The 15,950-nt window shown below is 35.8% G+C and overlaps 1 protein-coding gene across 4 annotated transcripts in view; it reads left to right on the top strand.

Moving 5' to 3' along the window:
• GRM5 (glutamate metabotropic receptor 5) overlaps positions 1–15,950 on the top strand; it is a 245,452-nt gene that overhangs the window by 170,811 nt on the left and 58,691 nt on the right. For all 4 annotated transcript variants that reach the window (XM_066544701.1, XM_066544700.1, XM_066544702.1 and 1 more), the window contains one exon: positions 13,145–13,380. In XM_066544701.1, the coding sequence (XP_066400798.1) occupies positions 13,145–13,380 (236 nt within the window). The remainder of the gene's footprint in view (positions 1–13,144; positions 13,381–15,950) is intronic.

The raw sequence follows: 15,950 nt of genomic DNA, 5'->3' as shown, positions 1-15,950 counted from the left end.
CTGGGTTAATGGTTGGACTCAATGACCTTAGAGGTTTTTTCCAGCCTAAGAATTCTATTTCCAAGCTTAATGGTCTAACCACCAAATTGTTCAGTCATGTTCATTCACACTTCCAATTAATAAATTGATGTAGACAGGATTTTATAAAATAATAATATCAGCTTGATATCTACAGGAAAAAGAATGACAAAAAGAGGTCTGATGATAAATATTTGGTTCATTTTATTAAGTGCTATAAACAAATATTCATGTCAGGATGTTGACTACAACAGGAACTAAGAATCATCATCCAATAAAACCTTGGCATCATTTGTTGAGGTACTCAGAGTTCTGGCTGATACTGACGAATGAAAATAAGTAAATATATTCTTAAGATTTATTTATTAATCTATTAAGAATAAACAGGACAGTCTTTAATGCTGTATTTAAAAAAAAAGGAAATAAGTAAAAGTACTGAAACTATACTTATTTTAAGCAACAGATTTAAAAATTATGAAATAAAATACTCAGTGTAAACAGGCAATTTTTATTTAATTATCATAGAGTTACAGTCAAATAAAACTATTTTAAATATCTAGGTTTCATACTGCCAGCCAGTTTTGCTGAAGGGGTTATCTGGTAAAAAAAAGTCCCAACAGCTTTGTTTCAAATTTATTGGTATTAAACAGACTAGAAAAAGTATTTCAATAGATTTTGAAATGAAAATTAATTAAAATTGGCAGGCAGGTTCTTTCTCCTAAACTTTTAAATGTCCTTCAATGTGGAGAATTGAGAAGATTTTTTTTTCTATTTTTTTTCACATTGCTTCCTTTCCTTTGCTCCTTTTAAAGCCTCTGAGACTGCTAATATTGGACTATATGGTGCACTTTCAAAAAGTTCTTGTAAGCTTTCTTTGAAAAGGTCAGGTATGCCCATTGATTTACTATTGTTAGGTACTTCTGGAGTCTTTAAGTGATTGAGCAATAGTTTATGGCTCAAAAGATGTATAAGTAAAATAAGTAAAATAAATCCTTTTAAAAGATTCTCTTTTTATTTTCTTCTTGGCATAATTCAATTTAAAACAGAGCTTCTGCCAGTCTATTATCACAAAATTTAAATAACATCACTCTGTTGAGAAAAGCTGCTATTGAGACTTTGTTACAACCAAAATCTCTCCTGGCACTTATATGATTTTGTACTTCAAGCTCTATTAGGCACTATTACCCTACTAATATTAACTCTTTTCAGAGTCACTTCTCACTTTACTTTTTATCATGCTTCTCCTAGTTAGGAGAGCAAGTTTATACCCTCAATCAATATTTCTTTTCAGTCAGGGAAACAGAAGATTATCTACTGACACTTTGATTCAAGAAAGTACATTCAAACTTTTAACATGGCTTAGTGATCTGCTTTGGCATAGATCCCATCTTGACTCTAATATTTCGTTCTATATTTTTATATTTTCTTAGTTGAAAACTGTTGCTTGGCAACATGGATATGGATTCAGCACTTTACCTTTTTTCTAACTTTGAAAGATTGATAAAGAGATCTGTTTCTTCAGGATTTGTAATGTTATGAAGATGTTCTCATAAAATTTTATGAAATATCTAGAGTATTGTAAGCGCTGAAATAATTTATGGAACCAAAAAGTTCAAGATATGTAAAACAAAGCTGTGATGTAGAGGCTTTGTTTTTCTCTCTTCATGCTGACCAATGCCAACCAAATCTCTGGAAAATGTTCTCTCAATATATAAAACTTGGAATCAATTTTCCAGTGGAATATTCATGTTAGGATTCGGCTCAAATACAGTCTAACAAGAAAACTCATTAAGCTGCTCCCAGCAATAAATAATGTTTGTGTTGCCCATGAAGCTAGTGATAAACAGTTGCAAACATCAAGAGACTTACCCTTGAGTAAGAACCCTGAATGAAAGTGTTTTAAATGTAAATGTGTAAATTAGATTTTAAACTAGATTTTAAACTAGCCCTACTATTAATGTACCACTTACAGAGGAATAGATACAAAATGTATTATCATATGTGAGCCATTTTAGTTGGAGACATACTTTGCTATTTTAGTTGGAGGTTTTCACTTAGAGTCCTGTCACAAGGAAAGGTCTTGCTATGTATGAACTGATAAATCATGATAGATGAGTTCCTAGTATCCTAATTTATCACTAGTTTAGGACATGGATACACTAAGGAAAGTAATAAAAAATTGCTGATGGAATCATTGCACCTTGCCCTATGTCTTTCATGTCACTTGGAAATATAAACAAGGTACATCTCAAATGTCATTTTTTAAACAATGAATTTTTTTCAAATTTTAAGATTTTTTTTAAATCTCTGACATATAATTGCAAGACAGATAGGCATGCAGTTCATGAAGTTAAAATTTATTTTACAAAAAAGAATCAGGTATTGATTTTGTATCACTATTTCCTGAATTTATGTCATCCATGTGATCTGTACATAAGTTAATTATGGAATGTATTTTCAATGAAATTTTTGAAAGAACTTGTCAAATAACAACCTGTTGTGTTATTGTACTGCAGAACAGATATTTAAGCTTTTTAGATAACCCCACATCCAATTTTTTTCCTGTAGGCCATTAACAGTCCTTTATTTTCAAAGCTTTGTTTCAATAGATTTTAAGCCAAAACCCCCCAGACCAGATCTAAATGTTTGCAGATGAGTGAGCAGTTCTAGTGATAGACTGTGCTCTCAGAGACAGACATGGAGATGCTGCCAAACTTCACTTGCAGGATTCAAGTGTGTGCAGGATTCAAATGTGGCTGTAACCACAGCCGCATCTCTGAAACCTAAAGCCTGATCATGATGTCTTAAGGGCTTTGCATAAGTATAAGCATTGTTTTCAGTAATTTCAACAAAAATAGTTTAAAAGTACATACTAATACTTTCTTGGTAGACTTACAGTTTAATACAGAATACGTGTTAAGTGATACATTTTTACTTGAAGTATGATCTCCTCATCGCATTTTTATTCTTTTTCTCTCAATATATTCTGGATGGCATTTGTTTTCAACTTTACACTTTCACTATTTGTATTTTTAAGCAAATTTCTAATGCAGAAGGCAATTTCACAGGGTACAGATTACCCATGGGTCTCATTCTATTTTTGTTAAGGCAAATATCTGTCAACTCAATACAACAAAGGAGCCATAAATGTGCTGTTCAATGAAAATCAGGCCTACTTGAACAGAGAAACTAGGGAAAATTTAATGGTCCTGATCTAATGGGCTTCATATCTGTGAGTTCTCTCACCTTATTTTAAAAATATTCCTCCTCCACATGGGTTAGGACAGTGTAAAGAAATCTCAGCAATATTTATGCTGAGAGAAATTACTTTTTTTAATGACACACTAAAACAGAAAGATGTGGTAAAGAAGCCACTGGCTGTGAATTTTTAAGATTTCCTGTACTTGTTGGGAAAGTGGTATTGTAAACAGGTGTTATGATTTACTTTCATCCAAATTGAAATGATCCTAAAGACTACTTCAAATCAGACTTATTTTGTTTCATGTTGCTGACATAAATTCTCACCCATTAAAATGGTAGAACACGTGAGCTGCTGCTTGCTAAACTTATTCAAATTCTTCTTCTGGGCCCTGACTACATATAAAATTTTTTTACTGAACTCCATTAGGGGGAGATTGTTGGGTTTCATGAGCTTTGGTTTGAGCACAGTAAAGCAAGTTCTATCTTGTCTGTGTGGATGGCAACACAGAAATCAATCCTTCATTGTGGGAGTTATAGTCACTTATTTAAAATGTCTAACTCCGAGCTCTGGGCACCTCAAGTAATTGGTATAAAATTAGTTGAGTGCATAGATGTGCATTTGCTTTTGAAAATGATTGTTCTAAATGTGTAGAAATGAGAAATAAAAAATGCTTCAACAAAAGAAATCATAAAATCATAGAATGGCTTGTGTTTGAAGAACCACCTTCCACTAGATCAGGTTTTTCAGAGACCCAATTACTTAAAGAAATAAAACAATGGACATCACTCTGGTTTCAGATTTGTTTGTGCCACTAAGATATAAATATATTCCTGAGCTCTGATTCTTGTAAAAGATTTGTGATTTGCTGCAGTGACAAATCCCTTCAACAGACTTCTCAAACCTTGTGATGTACATATTGCATCGTAGCTCTGAGGTGTCAGCACATTCAATATGAGCCACTCTTTTCAAGAAGAAGGTGGCTTTGGGTGCTGTAGAGCAAGAGGCAGTCAGACTGCAAGGTCTTTGACACATTTTCTTCCTCTGAAGGCAATTACTGTCTAGTGATGTTCTTTTTCTGACAGTCTTGAGTCTTCCTCACAGAGTTGACTAGAAGAACATCATGTTTATAGCCTGTGATGACTGAATTATTCTGAATTGATCTTTAGAAGATGAAGGGATTATAAAGCTGCTCTATAATTCAATTCTCTCTATATCCATGGATAATACCAATATGAGTGGATGGGATGAGCCAATCACCATGCATTATATTGTCTGAGGGCAGGCACTGAATTAGAGGGATATGTTTTGATCTGAGCAAGAGGCAGTCCTGGATGATGTCAGTGGCAAAACTTCAGCTGATTTAAGCAGGAGAATTTCAGTATATTTTCACTAGCTTGGTTTCCCTTGCTGTATTTGCCTCCATTTGATGGACAGGATGTTAAAAAAATTATTGAAATTGCTAACTCCCTGGGAGACTATGAATATTATTTTATTTGTATTTTTGATTAACTGTGTGCTAATTAGTGCATTTATGGGCTTGAAATGACTTACTCTTTCTCTGAAAAAGCCTACATAATATTTGTCATTTTAAAATCTTTGCACATGCAGAATTTGCTATGCATTGTTCAACTAGAAATTTTATATTAGACCCTCTAGATCTACTAGAGTATACACCAAAGTCAGCAGATTTAAGACTTTTTAGAAAGTAATATTCTGCTTACCTCTGTACTATTAGACCAGTGCAACCTTTCTAGGTAGGCATGGTTTCAAAAAAAGGTCCTAAATAATATTGTTAACATACCATCCTTACCTTTCTGTTCCATGTTCAAGGGTTCATCCTAAAGTTTCTGATTATTCATAAACAAATTCTCTCCAAAATAGTAAAGTATAGTGTTAACATATGCATTGCTATTAAGAGTAGCTACTGAAATATGAAATATACTTATGTTTCTTTAAATTTTATTTGGTGTTGACTAACTTTTAAACTCATTTTTGTTTAATGTTTACTTCTCTATAAAATACCTAGATATATTAGTTTATACTGATTTAATCATACTGTTCCTTGTTTATGCATTAAGTGTATTATTTATTACTAAAATGTTATTCTGCAGCAACAAGAGGCAACACCTCAAGTGTTCTTTTGAATTATATTTCATAGCATAGTTTAGTAACTGTTAAATGTTAAAAAAAACACTTAATAGCTGGCACACAGACATGAGAGATTATTGCATGCTGATTATTGCATGCATCTTTTCAGGGTGAAAATCCTGTAAATATACACTCATATGAAAAAAATATATATGTATGCATATAGAAATCATATGATTATATGTGTTACATTTTCTGTAAAATAAGTAAATGGCTTCCTTTAAACCATTTTTTTCCATTTCTGGAATATTTTTAAAGACCATCACAGTTATCTGTTCATTCATATGCCTATGTTTGAATTTATCTTAAAGATTGTTGTTGCATGTCCCTAAAAGTAGTGGTTGGATGTCTAATGGGGAATCATTCCATCACTGGAAGCCTCTATAAATTACTATCGTAAGATAACTCTGATTCAGAATAGGTTTTATAGGACTATAAAATAGTCCTGGTGGACTTGATGTAATGAAAAATCCTCTGAATCAATGGGACCAGTCATGAGTAGAAATGCAGTACTGGTTTATATATCTCTTCTGCAGAACACACTGAGGATCTTGCAGCATTTAGGGTCATCCCAGATATGTTTCCATTCCAGGGGCATGGGATGTGTAGAAAATAGCTTTGTGACAGCATTTGAAGACAGTAGGTATTTGCTTATCATTTCTGCCAAGCCCTGATTTCTGTTCATGACTTTTTTTGGTATTTGTTTATATACCCTTTGTAGATTACATAATACTGCAATGGATACTACTTTCTAGTGCCCTGAAACTATTCTGAAGTTTGGGATTCTGGAGGAGATAAAAATCAGTATTTTCACAGTAAAAATCCATATGAAATTGAAGTGCTTTAGACATGGACCATTCTTTTTCCTTTCCTTTTTTTCTGCTGTTGCTGACATTATGTAAGTGGTGGCTTTTAGGCTGTCACTAGGAGAGGTTTATGGTTTGAGGAGCTTAGAGTGAATTTTAGATATGACTCAACAGCATTAACATTGTTGAAAAGAAAAGCTGCTGCAACATTTGGAAAATACACTTCAAGGATATGAAGTAATCTTTTTACCCTGTAAAACAGCAGTGAAGAAGCAGTCCTGATGTCTGATGGCCAGTTCCCAAAGAAATTTTAGGTTTTCCTACAGGGCACATCCCTTTGTTTGGTTTTACTCTCTTTTAACCATCCTTATCTAATGCAAAATCTGAAGAAAAGTGCTTCCCACTACTTTTTTTACAACATGTCATGAAAAGTTTGCTTTCTCTTCCCTCCCTGCCCCTTATTAAAGGCTTATCAGTTTCTCCTGGGTAACTATAGCCAGGAAACTGGACACAGTGTGGGAGCTGCCTGCTTGGAATGTGAACAAGCATTAGCTTGGGATAGGACATCCCTATGTCTATTCAGATCACAAGAAGACACTCAATCCCTGCCTTCTCATCTTTAGCCCACAGAGCTCTCATTTTGATTCTCACTGACAGCAGCACCCAAGTCACGTCCATGACACTGTCGGCATTACCAGAGCATCCCAAGGTAGCACTGAGTCTGTAGAGACAAGGACCAGCTGGGCACTTCAGGAAGAATGACACTCTGAGTGACAGCAAATTTAGAAATCAGCTTGTCAGAGGAAAGTTGGATAAAACTGGGTCTAATTAGCCTAGACAAACATCAAAACCTTTACAAACAATTGATTTAGTTTGAACATAGCAAAAAAAGTAAGGGACTTTCATTGTAGCACAACTTTGCATTTGATCCCAAGAAAAGCAAATTTTCTAGCCATCCAAAATGCCTTTCTTCTTGGAAATATGTCAAATATTTTCCTTCTCCTCATGAAAGAATTATTTGAGAATCAAGAGAGCATACTGCACAATTTGAGTGTTCTTGGTGTTTTCAGGAGTTTCAGGCAAATTTTCCCTCAATTTAGGGGGCATCTCACATGACTTATATATATATAGATATAACTTCAGTAAAAATGGTCAGCTTTGACACCTGGTAAGTGTAAAGAAATAGGAATCACACATTGGAAAGTCTATTTTTCTTGTGCACCCGAATACAGTCAGGCTGAATTACTTTGCAGCTCTGAACTAGATATGAACACAGCTGCAAAACTCTCTGTTTTCATGCAAATTAGATGTTGCTATAGGCTACCATCCCTCAAGTTGCCATCACAACCTTTCTCAGCTTGGGGAAGTATGGATACTCAGCAAGTAATTAGTACCAGTAACCCCCTGTGTAAGGTATTGGCCAAATTCACTGCATAGTTACTTCTAGCTATCACATTGTAGAAAACTGTGGGCCAAACTGCCTAAAAATAATCAAGTAATTTCTTTCCTTTGAATTACCCTTAAATTTATTTATTTATATAAAATACATGAAAAAGAAGGAAAAAAAAAGAGTAACTGCAATCTAAAAAAAGCCAGGCAGCAAAACAAGAATTCATTGCATGAACAGTTACTATAAAATTAGCTCATCTAAATGCATCAGTTTACAGCTGCTCAGCAAAAGCAGTGCCACCCTTCTCTCAGTATTAACCAAACAAATTTACCTTTGCAAGACCCATAGTGCTTTGAGAAGAGCATGAGGACTCTTTAATACTTTTAGAGCTTTTAAAATATATGGGAAAAAACCTTGGAAGAGCAGAGAAATACAGTGAAATTAATTTTAAAGCCACTTAGACAAAAACTCCTACACAGGTGGAGAAATATATTTTCAAGTGCTATTGGTCAGATTTTTGGCAGGAGAGTGATTATAGATGTGGGCAGAACAGCAGTTTTCATCATTGTTATGTGGCCTGCCTACAAACAGATTTTTGCATAACAAAAAAGACACCAGTATACAGCCTAATGAATGCACTCATTAACTGTAATAATGTTAGCTATAGCTTGAAAGGGACCTCAGAGAAAAAGAAATCAGCTCAACTGATTCCAAGACCCTGCTGCATTTTCAACATAGAAAAATAAGTGGAAGAGTTCACAAAAGGGAGTCTATTTTGTTGCACACCTGTGTCTCTTAGTATTTTGTCTAATCTTAGAAATAGAGGTGTAGAATGTGTGCTGAATTTTCCAGGTGATTTTCACAGGAATCCTAAAGCTATGTTTGCCTGCTCACTGGTACTAACTCACAATGTTTTACTGATCATAATTTGTCCAGAGCCAAAAGCTGAAAACTTTCTTTCAGTCTAGTGAATCACTTAATGGACCAAACCATGAGACATCTCTGCAGCTTTATATGCTCTAAAGAACTGCAATAAAAAGACAGGGCACAAGGTAGCATGGGGAGGAGCTTCTGCAGGAACATCACCTCCGGCTGGTGTCCTGGACATCCACCAGATTGCAGATGTAGCTGGCTTAGCATTAGACCTCTCCCTGCTGCCTTCTCCAACCCTGGACTGGCAGCAGCCTCGAGCAGACAACTGCACCATTCTAGTTAGTTAGTTAGTTAGTTAATTCCCAAAAAATCTTTATATCTTGATAGTATATTCCTAATAATACCTAATAGATCTTGATAGTATATACCTGATACCTTGATAGCTTATCAATGACAACCTTTTTTTTTAAAGTGAGCAGCTTTAAAGAAAAGAAATGCTAGCTATAGCTTGAAAAATATCTCCAATAGTCAAAAAAATCATATTTGCAACTCACTGTTGCTTAATTTATTAGTACAATGGAACTAAAAGGAGTTGATTGTCAAATATTCACAAAATAGCGACTGAAAAAGGTTGCAGTAGTTTCATGGATTGTCAATTTGCACAGTGTACCTCTTTGTTCTGCCCCTCTTGTGTTATCCAACATATGCTCTTGCTAAATTTTGAAGCAGACTATAGTTAATGGTCTTCAAATCAAAGGTTGTATATTTTTTACCATAATTCGATTCCCAGAACAGCAAAGTTCCAACTCTGCCAAGATACTGCATGGAATGAAAAAAAGCCACAACAGGCATTGGCATTGTTCAGGAGTACTTAAATCTGAAGTTGTCCTTGAAGGATATTGTGGTACTGAATGGAAAAATAGTCAATTATAATATTTATTTAATCTCTTTATCAGCATTGGATTTTCCAGTTTGAAACTTTTTTAGTCCAGCTGTCCCTAAAAAGTGGCAGAATTTCCCCACTTCCTTGAAAGGCTTCTCAAGAAGCTGAAAACTTTCACTGAAATCAATATTATAAACTCTATAACTGAGATTTAAGAAATGGCTTAATCAAGTATAAAAGACTTGTAATATGTAAAAATTAAATCTGTGTCTATTTAGTGTGTAGGCATGTCAGTTTGGGCAAATCATTTTGTAGTTGTTCAAATATGATACCTTATCGTTGACTCATTGGTTTTGGAGTTTCCCATGACAAAGGTCATTTGGGCTATGGAAGTCACAAATCTTACATATAGGGCCAATATTACAGAATTGGTGCTATGGATATTCAAAACTGAGAAAGTGGCCTTAAACTGCCAGACCTTTGTTTACTTCAGACTGTCAACCAAAATGTCTAAATTAGGGAATGTAGAATTTCTTTTCTGTTTTTAAACCTCAAAGGATTATCTTAATTATACTGAGACAGTGTTATTTGGGGATTAGATGTAGAAACTTTCCTTTCACCCAATAAAAGAGAGATAAAACAGTTTCATTTTCATTAAGAGTTATTTTAACCCAGTGTACACTCCTGCCTACCCTGACTGCATCATTGGAATTAGCTGTGTGTATAGCTTTAACACATCATTTAGCCTAAATAAATTTCTCTTCCTTGTTGCTTCCCGTAGCAACTACAGAGAGAGAAAAAATACAATAATGAAAAAAATAACTAAGGCAAAACACTACAAGAAGCTGGGGGAGCTGTGAAGGAGAGTTATTGTTTTAAATTTCTCTGAATTTTTTGTCTAGCCTGCTGGGTTTTACGGAATCATCATTCCCAGACATATGTCAAATCTCAACAACTACTAATGCATAGTGGATGTCAAGAAGTCAGATAGCCTACTGCCATCCCTTCACCCAGGCAGGGACATTTATATCAGATGGATGCTTGTCTGTCTTGCTCTGTGACACTCCTAAGAGTCTTCACTTCAAGCTATTCTAGTTCCTCATTCTCTTTGCTGTGAGGAAAATTTCCTGCTGTCTGAGTCATTTTCTTTTCAGTTTAAGTCCTGGATGCTTATCTCGATATGATAAACAACTTGTGATCTTTTAGCTCATGCTTTGATGTACCTGAAGACAAATAGCACGTCTTCCCTAGTATTGTGTTTGGTTCTTTAGCCTATAAATCTTCAGCTAATTCAACCAAGCCTGTTTTCTAGATCATCTCACTTTTTGGTTCACCCTTCACCTCTGAAACAAACTAGATTTTTAAATAGTCATTCTATCCTGTAGAATACTTCACTTTCACCAATTTTGGAATAGTAGTTTAACATTTGCTTTTCCACATTGTCCATCTGAGCCTTTGTTATCTCTACATTGTTGTCTGTACAATATGTACTTTGAGTAGGTTTTATAGAATATTCCTAAACACTTTTTGTTCAAGAAGCTAAGCTGAAATACTTATTTGAATGAGAAGCAGCTCTGTTGAATTAAGAAGCTCTCCTGCAGAAAAGTTGAGAAGGAGGGTTATGTAATTGTCATTAAAAAGTTGTCATTTCCATCTTTTTTAATAATTTAAAGGTATAAAATGGTATCTCTGTTGCAAATCTTCTTGGAGGGATAGCTAATCATAAAGTAATTCTGTAAATTTTATAGCACCCTCCTGGATTAAATCTACAAATCAACACCTTTGAAAATTATAAAGAAATTAATTACAAGAAAGCAGGGGTTTTTTTCTGGGGGTTTTGGGGTTTATTTTGTTTTCTTTTGTTTGTTTTTTTTTATGGGACAACTCATAAAGCTGGGATACTGACAGCATGGCTTTAATTCTTTCAAATTCCACCCAGTTTAAGGAAAAAAATCCCACACTACAAAGCCTATTACTTCCTGCATTAAAAAACTTGTCAGGTTTCATGAGGGTGGATAAAACTGCTTTAAAAACTTGCCAAAGAACAAGATGAATCTTTTAAAGGAAAGGTTAAATCGGTCATAAATTTAAAACACCTTCTGTGGCTTTTATCACAAAACAACCCATAATGGGATTTAAATCTGTCCAGTAAACATTCCTGGTGGAAGTGGGGGCTGTTTGTCTTACTGAGACTCTTGAGTGCAGTTGGGAACATTAACACCGGTGTTAATCCCTAAGCTGGAAGGTAAATTTTCCAAGTGTTATACTCAAGCTAAACAGCAATGCTTATCTTCCTCCTTTTTTGAATGCATATTTTACTCTTCTGTGCTGAGTAAATAAGTGCATTTGAAATCTGAAGCATGTTTAATGGTTCTTTCATTTTGATTCCAGACACTGGATATTTTTTTCCCCATGGTGAAGCTGCTATTTACTGACATTGCAGCTGTGCTAGGAAGACATAGTCAAGAGTCCAGGCTCTGCTGAAATAGTGTCTTGTGCAGGAGTCACTCTCTGAGGATGTGTTTGCTCTGTGGGGACAGCTGAATGCACAGCTTAAGGAATGCACTGGGGACCAGGTGTCTGCAGCAGGATTCCTGCCCATTCTGCAGTACAGAAGAAAAGTTTAAGACAGGCAGTGAATGATCAAAAGAGAACAGATCCACACATATAAAGGTCACCTACATCACTTAAAGCATGACTAACTTACAGAAGGGCTAGCTTTAAACAAATCATGAAGATGTAAAATAAGACAAGTTGAGCTTATTTTTCATCCTTCAATTACTCAACTTTTAGGATTTAAAGGTACTCTCTATAGTCAACATCAGTGACTTCTTAGAGGAGGGACAAATGCTAATCTGAGATTCTTCGCCAAGTCTCTGAGCTTCGAAAAACTGAAATATCATGTTCATGATAAAAGAGAAGAAATCTGAAATGTTCTAATAAGATATGTACATTTTTAGGATTGAGTGAAACTTCATAAATGGCAGTACTTCCAGAAGAATTCATTGTGAAATGAGGAGAGGGCAATTACCCTGAATGTTTGTGATATTTTGTTTGAGTGGGGTTGTCAGTTGCTTCTGTCTCCTTGTGGTTTGCGTGTTGCAAGATGAAAGGTTAACAGAAGGGGATTAAAATTCTGTGTACAGTACAGTATCACACAACTCCATAAAGCTCCAGCCACAAGCAACAAAGAAATAGGAGCAACACCTGGATCTGCATAATGCTCTGCCCAGCTTCATTAGCCATGTCCACAGAGAGAATTAATTGTTTCAGATGCAATGTCATGTTGTCTCTGTGCTGGTGTTTCTGCTTGAGCAGTGCCAGCCCATTCAAGACTTATTTCTGGTTCCTTGTGCTGTGCTTCCTCAAGAAGTAGGGACATGGTCTGCAACACAGCCCTGCCCTTTGCACAGTGAGAGGTCCTGTCCCCAAAGCCACATCCTCTCCTCCCAGGCAAGAGTAGTATCAACCCAGTGTCAGGGAAACGCTGAACACAAGGTTTTCTCCCCTCAGTGAGGTTAATTGATGCAGAGATACACTCATATACAGCAGATTTCAGGATCTGTGACTTTTAACATTGTTTCAATTACCATACGTGGAGGATTTGGAATAGATAATTTAAGTAGAAGGTCCCGATGTCAAGCAAATGTAAGTAAAACACTGAATTCTTCCTCTGGAAGAATTACAGGTGCTTTACAGGACTCCACTCAGAACCACAACTGCTTAGTGTGTGTGCTCCTAGGCTCTGATTTTCAATGCCTAGGAAGCTCTTTTCTTATTCCTTTGGATGGCCAATGTGGTGTCCCTCTCCTTTACCCCTACAGTGACGGCTGGGCAGACAGGTATGACGTGACAGAAGGGTACCAGAACGAAGCTGTCGGTGGGATAACAATCAAGCTGCAGTCCCCAGACGTGAAATGGTTTGATGATTACTACCTACAGCTCCGGCCAGAAACCAACCATCGGAACCCGTGGTTTCAGGAATTTTGGCAGCACAGGTTCCAGTGTCGCTTGGAAGGGTTTCCCCAAGAGAACCCTAAATACAACAAGACCTGCACAAGTAAGTGAATTTATTGCTTCTGCTGAGTGAAACAATGTGAATGAAGGTCTGGGCTGATGCAGCATGGTCTGGTGAAACAGTGAGTCAGATTGGAAGGAGAAGAAGCTTTAATTTCCATGCTTGTGGCTTTCAAAGTTATAAAAAGCACAATTTTAAATGTTCAGGTTTCTAAAGAAACAGATAGAGCTTCAGTACCTAACTGGTCTCTGTATTTGAAAAACTTGATGCTACTCCACCTCCATAGGCATGTAAACACTTTCAAAAATGCTGCAACACAAAGCACCACCTTTTCAGAGGTGCAAATGTACAGAGGTGCAAAAGGTACAAAATGTACCTTTTCAGAAAAAAAAGCTGATCATATTGCTTTGGCTCACAAAAGCAATAACAGTGCTAATATACTAAAAGTAATCTGAAGCCCTTATGGCAGTGATGAGTATTTATGAACTTCAGAAAAAAGGTGATTTGAAAGGTGTCATTAGGTTTTCTTTCAGCCATGGGTCATTTCAGGATATGCCATTTTGAGCTGATTATTTTCATTCCATTGTACTAATTTTAGCAAAAACTCCCACATTTTGTCATTTCTGCACTACAGATAGATGTGGTACATTTTTCTGGGATTTTGTAGGTTTGTTTTTGTTCTTTTTTATTTATTACTTCTGTTAATTGCTCTTTACTTCATGAGATGCCAAGCAGTACTAATGTTGTCTAGACTGTGAACTGTCACCCATGTCTTGCATTCCAAAGGGTATGGGGCCCTGTGGCACCAGTCAAATGGCAAGAGACTCAGCAGGAACCAACTCAGTGCCTCAGCAAGACCCCAGACTATCTGGAAAGGGTCCTTTGTTTGGGCTCAGAGTCCTTCCTTTGAGGCTAGGAGGACTGTTTCACAAGCCCCTTCTCCTTCTCTGTAACTCTCTGGGCAAATTTTTAACTATTTCCAACCCTTGAGATGTCACTAATACCACTGTATTAGTATTCTGATATTCTGGCAGTGTTGGGGATAATGTGGTGCTGTGCTGGGCATTCGCCCAACCACAGCTCTGAACCCCAAGGGTTCTTCCCTTGTAAAAATGTGAATATCTTCCACACACCCATGAGACCAAGAAATATCCTAAAGGATCAGAGTCTTGGATTTACACAACACAAACTCCTACCTAAATCCCACTTAACGATCTTAAATTCTTTCTTTTGATTTGGACAAGGTCTCAGAGGAAGTTTGTGAGTGAGATGTAAATTGAATCTAGGAATCCCAAAATCTCAGTGGACACCTTCCACACTCTACTCACTTTTCCCCATTATTTTTGTTCAGTTACCCTTCCAACAAAGTTTGAGACAGGTTTTATTTGCACTATTGACAGCTACTGCATATTGAGCAGCAAACTTCATTGATTTCCCCATGATAATATAGACCTGTTTCCTGAGATGTCAATGTAGTGTGCATAGCTGGATGCAGGGTAATAAATACCTGGTTTCCATCAGTGTGCCATGTAAAAAACATTTCAATTTGACTTTTTTTGTCTTCTTTTTTAACTTACCTTTTACCAACAATGTGAGAATCTAATTTATCTTTTATGTGAAAGATTGGGAACTGTGAAATGTAAGTGCCTAAAGAGTCTTTTATAGAACCTAAAATAAAATTCACCACCACAGAAAAATTATCATGAGGGTGCAGGGAGATATTATTTTATACATGAATTTACCAGTCATGGATATAAGACAATCATTAAGCATGAATTGTTTGGTGTGAATAGCACTCATGGCTGGAAGCTTTCCTACAAAGAACCACAGCTCAAATAGGCTCCTAAAACCTAGGAATGTCAAAGACACAAAAAAAGGTGCAAAAATCCAAATCTTCTGATTTGTAAATCATGAATAGAAAAGGTTTTTTTTCCAAATAGATAGCTCTAATTTCCTTTTCTTCAGTTTTATTTTAATAAAACATGGCATGGGCTGGACCATGATGCATACAGTAAAATAATTAAAACCAGATTATAAAAGCTTGAATTCTCTCTTGTTGCTGTAGGGCAAAAACGTTAATTGTAGTTGTAGAATTTCCTGTGGATTAACCAGCAAGACAGACATAAATGTATTCACTGAGAATTGCAAGAGTGAGACATTTGATGCTTTGACTATGAGGTCAAAATTACCGTGAATATTTGAAATTGGCATGGTAGTTGTTGTTTCTGCCTCATTTCCTATCCCCCCTACGAATTTGAAAATTATATCTTTTCAATTCCTATATTACTATTTATTTATTTTGAACAGTCAAAGTTGTGAGTCCTAAATTCCCTCAGACCAGACTTCACAATTATAAAGATGATACTTGCCCTCAGTGGTCATAAATGTTTCACATTTATGAAGAGATTCTGCATGATGAGGAATTAGTTTTCACCAGGTAAGAAAACAGGACTATGTCCTTTATTTTATTTAGCTAAATATATGGTGTTCTCCAGAAGCTGCATTTAAAAAAATATTGAAAACCCCAAACACACTAAAAAATTAAGCTACAGGTGTTTCTTACGATTACAAATAATGAGATTAAGGTCATTGAGAAATGCTGGAGAGAAATC

Source organism: Molothrus aeneus, chromosome 2, assembly GCF_037042795.1.
Source record: "Molothrus aeneus isolate 106 chromosome 2, BPBGC_Maene_1.0, whole genome shotgun sequence".
Lineage (NCBI taxonomy): Eukaryota > Metazoa > Chordata > Aves > Passeriformes > Icteridae > Molothrus > Molothrus aeneus.
This window is presented reverse-complemented; position numbering and strand designations above follow the sequence as displayed.